General features: G+C 44.7%; 1 protein-coding gene across 1 annotated transcript in view; it reads left to right on the top strand.

The window, feature by feature from the left end:
* The first annotated feature begins 1,544 nt into the window (after positions 1-1,544).
* Positions 1,545-6,000, top strand: part of Arfgef3 (ARFGEF family member 3) — a 169,006-nt gene continuing 164,550 nt past the window's right edge. Inside the window, exon 1 of the mRNA XM_021658764.2 lies at positions 1,545-1,848. Coding sequence (XP_021514439.2) covers positions 1,764-1,848 — 85 coding nt within the window. The 5' untranslated portion in view covers positions 1,545-1,763. The remainder of the gene's footprint in view (positions 1,849-6,000) is intronic.

Here is a 6,000-nt window from a genome sequence, read left to right as displayed (position 1 = left end):
TTTCTAAGACTGATATTCTAACCCAAGACCATGCATAGAGATAATCTAGAATCCCTGCACAGATGTAGCCCATGGCAGCTCAGTCACCAACTGGGTTCCATAGTAAGGGGAACAGAGGGTATCTCTGACATGAATTCAGTGTCTGGCTCTTTGATCATCTCCCTCTGGTGGGTTGCAGCCTTACCAGTCCACAGATGAAGACAATGCAGCAAGTCCTGATGAGACCTGATAGACTAGAGACAGATGGAAGGAGAGGAGGACCTCTCCTATCAGTGGACTAGGGCAGGGTCTTGGGAGGATGAGAGGGAGGGAAGGCAGGATTTGGAGGGGACTAGGGAGGGTGCTACAGCTGGGATACCAAGTGAATAAACTGTAATAAATACTAAAAATAAATAAAAAATAAAAAGAACCAAAATTAACTTCTAACCCCATCCTCACTACCAACCACAGTACTCAGAACAAGGTCATTGCTTTCCTTCAGGCCTCCTCTTTCCTCTAACAGCTGGCAGAGGGAAGCATCTGAGCCCCTCAAATAGCAGAAGCTCTGGCTCACTCTACCTTCCTAGTTTAGTCCCCTTGGCTTCCCACGAGTCAGTCAGTCTTTTTCTGCCTATCCAAACCCAACAATCCTCTGCTGCCACTGTGTCCGTGTGTCCTTTTCTTCAGAGGGAAACAACTCAGCCCCATTGCAAGAGAGGTAGAGAAAGGGAGGGAAGAGATTTTTATTTTATTTGTTTATTTTTGTTATGATGATGATGATAATGATGAATATGTTGACAATTTGGTGTACTTCAGGCTTGTCTCAAGCTGGCTGTATAGCCGAGGATTACCTTGAGCTTAGAAGTTTCCTATCTTCACCTGCTGGTCCTGAAGGTTTTTAAACGTCTTTGGATTCAGGGTGTATGGAATACAGTTCTTGCTGGCTGAGAAGTAGCTGAGGCCTGGTTTCTTTGCTTATATACAGGATCATTAATTTTTAACATATGGGGCAGCCCCACAGGTTCACTGCTGGGCTGCTTAAAGATTCTAAGTTGTTAATTACATCTATTGATTTTTTTTTCTTCTCTCTTTTCAATTTCTGCTTTAGCTGGTTTGGTAGTTATCTCAATGTACTAAGATAAGTGTATTCATTTTAATCTTCCTCTAAACCTTTCTTGTAGATTATTTCTCACGTGCATTTCCTATTTATTAGAGAACTGTATTAGAGTCTAATGTATGAACCTAATACATTATTATTTAAAAGGTCCTTGCAGGGCAGACATAGGACACAGTCTTTGCTGGATGACTTCAGCCTGAAATGGGGGGTGGGGGAGGGTAGCTGTTTACTGAACGAATTTTGGTTCGAGAACAGCTAAACATAGCCGTTTTCCGGGTTGCAGGGATATGGCTGGCGCAGCAAGAGGTAGGTACAAAAGGCCAGGCCCCTCCCTGCCCTCTGTCCAAAGCTCTCAGTGGATCCCTCAGGCGGGCGGAGCCTGGCCTGCAGCCAGCCACAGATCCCCACCTTTGCAGGATGCCTGGTTCCCCAGGTCCTCCAGGGCATTAGGTGGGCAGCCTTGATCTCTGAGTCCTCCCGCTGGGGAGCGCACCTGACGCGGCGGGAGTGCCGGCGGGCGTGGCGGCGGGGCTGACGTGGCCCGCGGCGTGGAGCAGGCGTGATTCATCAGCGGCCGCGGAGCGCTATGGGGATGAGCACAGCGGCCGCCTAGGCGCGTCCCCTGTGCGGATCTCTGGGTCGGGGGCCTGGCTGTGGGAAGGCCAAGATGGAAGAGATCCTGAGGAAGCTGCAGAGGGACGGATCCGGGAGCAAATACAAAGCCATCAAGGAGAGCTGCACCTGGGCCCTGGGTAAGCAAGGACGATCAATGAATGCTCTGGAGGCGAGGGGGTGAGTGGGGACTCTTGCTCTGAGATCACCTGCTCTACAGGGCCCCTGGGCGGTAGGGATTATCACCGAGTATGGGTTACGGGTGCTTGTTGCGCAATTCCAAGAGGTGCCTCCGGGAATTGATGCCTGGTATGAAAATCTTGGCTAGGCGCTGACATCCAGCTGTCTCCATCTGGTCTCCTCACCTCCTCCCAAACCTCTATGGGAACCCTTGCCTTTGGCACTAGGCATCCCCATTCCTGGTTCCTAGCTCCCATAGACAAGGGTTCCTCATAGCCTAGTTAGGACCTCCCGTTTATGTGAAATTGTGACCCTGGTTCCCAGGCATATGGAAGGAAAAAGGAAGTTTATTAAAAGCGACAGCCGTCTTGTCATACAATGGTGAGTGGAGCCAGGAAGGAAGGGTTTTTAATTTGATTTTCCTGATAGAGGCCACCTTGCTAAGTGTTCCCTGCTACTTAAGGCTGTTGTGCACGGAAAACAACAGTCTGGAGGAATCCTGTCACTCCTGCAGTTCTGTTAGAGACTTGACCCTCAGACAGGTGAGCTTTTAGTTGTGTGAGCTGTGCTAAAATTAAAATAAGTTCCCTGTAGCAAATGAGGATTTCTCATTATGTAGGCTGCAGTCCTCAACAGCTGAAAATAAGCAGAATGACATAACAATTAGGCAAGACCAAGGCACTGAGAATGGTGAGGGTGAAACTGCCATAGACAGTCTGAGTATACTTTGGGTAACAGAGATGCTTTTAAAACAGGGAAGGCCTAAGGGAACCAGGACAGCTCTGTGAACCCCTTGATTTACCAGAGCCTGTGTGTTATGCCTTGGTAACCAGTCAATTAAAAAAAAAAAAATACAGAACGTCTTCCCTTGAATTAAAAACCATTCGGGCTCTTGTCATGATTTTGTGCTGTGTGCAACCTGAAAAAAAATACACAGGAATGCCACTAAAGAAAGAATTCTGAATGTTTTAGGTCTTACTGTTCCAATGGAAGGTCTTAATACATGTGTGTGTGTGTGTGTGTGTGTGTGTGTGTGTATAGTAACACCATTCTTTGTTTAATTTCTGCATATCACTAAATTGTCTCAATTATTGTCCAGGTTGCTTATCTTGTAGGTACGACTAGCTCTTGGCCATTTTAGTTTAATGTTAAATGAAAGTGGTCTAGCTGTTTGAGAAGCAGCAAGGCTCTTAAAGCCAGTGTGGCCATTGTCATTCAGCAGTGATTCCATGCTGGATTCCCAAGAAAGGTCACTGATGTCTGGGTAACATAATAAAGCAGGGCCTGACTGTGCATAAGATGCATCGTTTCTAGTATTATTAGTTTACTGTAAATAAAACTGACAGATAAGCAGAGGGCAGAGCAACCCAGTGTTTTTGATAAGTTGGATGTTTAATATTCAACATCTTGAGTTTAAACCATAGCGTTGCATATAGGCTCTTGAAGCTACCAAGGAAGCCCAGAGCTGAGGACAGGTAGATTTTCTGTGTCAAGCTCAGAATTCACCTTAACTGTAAAGAGAAATGTGGTCCCTTTTGTTCTTCAATGGTTACTCTGCAATTAGCAAGAGATAAAACTGACAGTTAAAAAATAGCAGCGGCATTCCTTTGTACATGGGAATAACCACAAGTGGAAAACAGGCCAAAGAAGAGTTTGAGGATGAGGAAAGAAGGAAGGGAGAGTGGGTAGATTTTACTTAAAGAGTGGGTAAGCTTTGAGTTCTTTGTTTTTCTTCTATTTTTTGAGCCAACATTTCAGACTCTCCCTGCAGTGAAGAGTTCTGAAACCTGAAGGGAGGCAGCATATGCAGAATAAACAAAGGCATTGGAGGTAGTTTTTTGTGTCTTTCTACCTTCCTCCATTTCCTACTGCCAAGTCAAGGTTTTTACTAGAAAACATTTGTCACTGCTCAGTCCTCATTTTAAAAAGTACATTAACATTTAAATTTCTAATTCTGTACTTAGAAACCTAGACCAGTTCACTTAATTTTGCCCACCAAGAGTTGTGGGGCCTGGTGGTAGTTATCTGTGGCACTTTCTTGGTGACTCCATGCACAACAGTTGTTTTCTTTTCTCCTGGTACTCTCTGTCAGGGATTTCTCTTCCAGATCCTCCAAGGCCTTCTTGCTCACACTTGCTTGCACTGCCTGCCTCAGTAGAATCGTTTCCCCTTCGGGCTTAGAGCCCTGCCCTCAAAGACTCTATTAGAGCAGTTACTATTTTCTTCTTAGTTTTGGTATGTGCATAGCTGCAAGGGAAGGATAATTAATAAACATGTTGAGTGCAAAGGTGAGGCAAGTTATAGATGACCAACACCACACAATTTGCTTGCTCCATCCATTAAATGTCCCTTAGAAGAATAATGGGGTTTGGGCTGATGTGAAATTATACAGCTTTAAGGACCTTGTCTTGATCTTTATGAATTGTCTGACATGCTCTACATGGATTTTGGGTGTCCATAAACTTAGACCATTTTGGAAGATTGGGGTCATCCCTCAATTAGGTTGTTATGGGAGATTGGTATCACCCCCTACTTAGTCTATGCTAGGAGAGGCGAGTAAACTTACCCAGCCTTCCGTGGGGGAGCATGCTGTTGGAATTAGTTTCAGCTGTGAATTTGACATAAACCCAGAGTCACCTGGGAAGAAGAGGCCTCAATTGAAGAATTACCTAGATTAGATTGGCCTGTGATGATGCTCATGATGCATTTTCTTTCATTTTAAAAATTTAATACAATTTATTCACTTTGTATCCCAGCTGTAGCCCCACCCTCATCCCCTAAGAATCCTTCCCTCCCTCCCTCTCTTCCTATCTCCCTCATCTCCTCCCATGCTCCTTCCCCTGACCACTGATTGTGGAGGACTTCCTCCCTTTCCACCTATCCTGTCAGTTCTCATCAGGACTGACTTTTATAGTCTTCTTCTGTGGTCTGGACAGGCCGCTCCCCCTTCAGGGGGAGGTGATCAAAGAGCCAGCCGCTGAGTTCATGTCAGAGGCAGCCCTTGCTCCCCTTAATAGGGAACCCATTTGGAGACTGAGCTGCCACGGGTTACCTCTGGTTAGCGGGTCCAGGTTATCTCCATGAATGGTCCTTTGTTGGAGTCTCAGTCTCAGGTAAGTCGCCTAGGCCCAGATCTTTTGGTTGTGTTCTCCTTGTAGAGCTCCAGACTCTTCTAGGTCTTTCTATCTCTCCCTTTTTTCATAAGATTCTCTGCACTCCACCCAAAGTTTGTCTATGAGTTTTAGCATCTGCTTTAACACCCTGCTGGGTAGAGTCTTTCAGAGGCCCTCTCTGAAAGACAAGGCTTCTGTCTTGTTCCTTGTTTTCACCTTCTTCCGATATCTATCCCATTTGTCTTTCTGAATAAAGATTGAGCATCTTTCCCAGGGTCGTCCTTCTTGCTTAGCTTCTTTCAGTGTACATATTTTAGTATATTTATCCTATATTATATGTCTAATAGTCACTTATTAGTGAGTATATACCATGTGTGTCTTTCTGCTTCTGGGATACCTCACTCAGAATGATCTTTCTTAGTTCCCACCATTTGCCTGGAAATTTCATGATTTCCTTGTTTTTAATTGCTGAGTAGTATTTCATTGTGTAAATGTACCACAATTTCTATATCCACTCCTCCATTAAGGGACATCTGGGTTGTTTCCAGGTTCTGGCTATTACGAATAAAGTTGCTATGAACATGGTTGAGCAAATGTCCTTGTTGTATACTTGAGTATCTTTTGGATATATGCCCAGGAGTGGTATAACTGGATCTTGAGGTAGCAATCTATTCCTAATTGCCTGAGAAAACACCAGATTGATTTCCAAAGTGGATGTACAAGTTTACATTCCCACCAGAAAAAGAGGAGGGTTCCCCTTTTTCCACCTCCTCCCCAGCATGTGTTGTCACTTGAGTTCTTGATGTTAGCCATTCTGGTGGGTTTAAGGTGAAATCTCTGGGTCGTTTTGATTTGCATTTCCCTGATGAGTAAGAATGTTGAGCATTTCTTTAAGTATCTCTCTGCCATTCGATATTTCTCTATTGAGAATTTCTCTGTTTAGCTCTGTACACCGGTTTTTAGTTGCATTACTTGATTTGTTGCTGTTTAACTTCTTGA

This window comes from Meriones unguiculatus, chromosome 20 (assembly GCF_030254825.1).
Source record: "Meriones unguiculatus strain TT.TT164.6M chromosome 20, Bangor_MerUng_6.1, whole genome shotgun sequence".
In the NCBI taxonomy this organism is placed as follows: domain Eukaryota; kingdom Metazoa; phylum Chordata; class Mammalia; order Rodentia; family Muridae; genus Meriones; species Meriones unguiculatus.
This window is presented reverse-complemented; position numbering and strand designations above follow the sequence as displayed.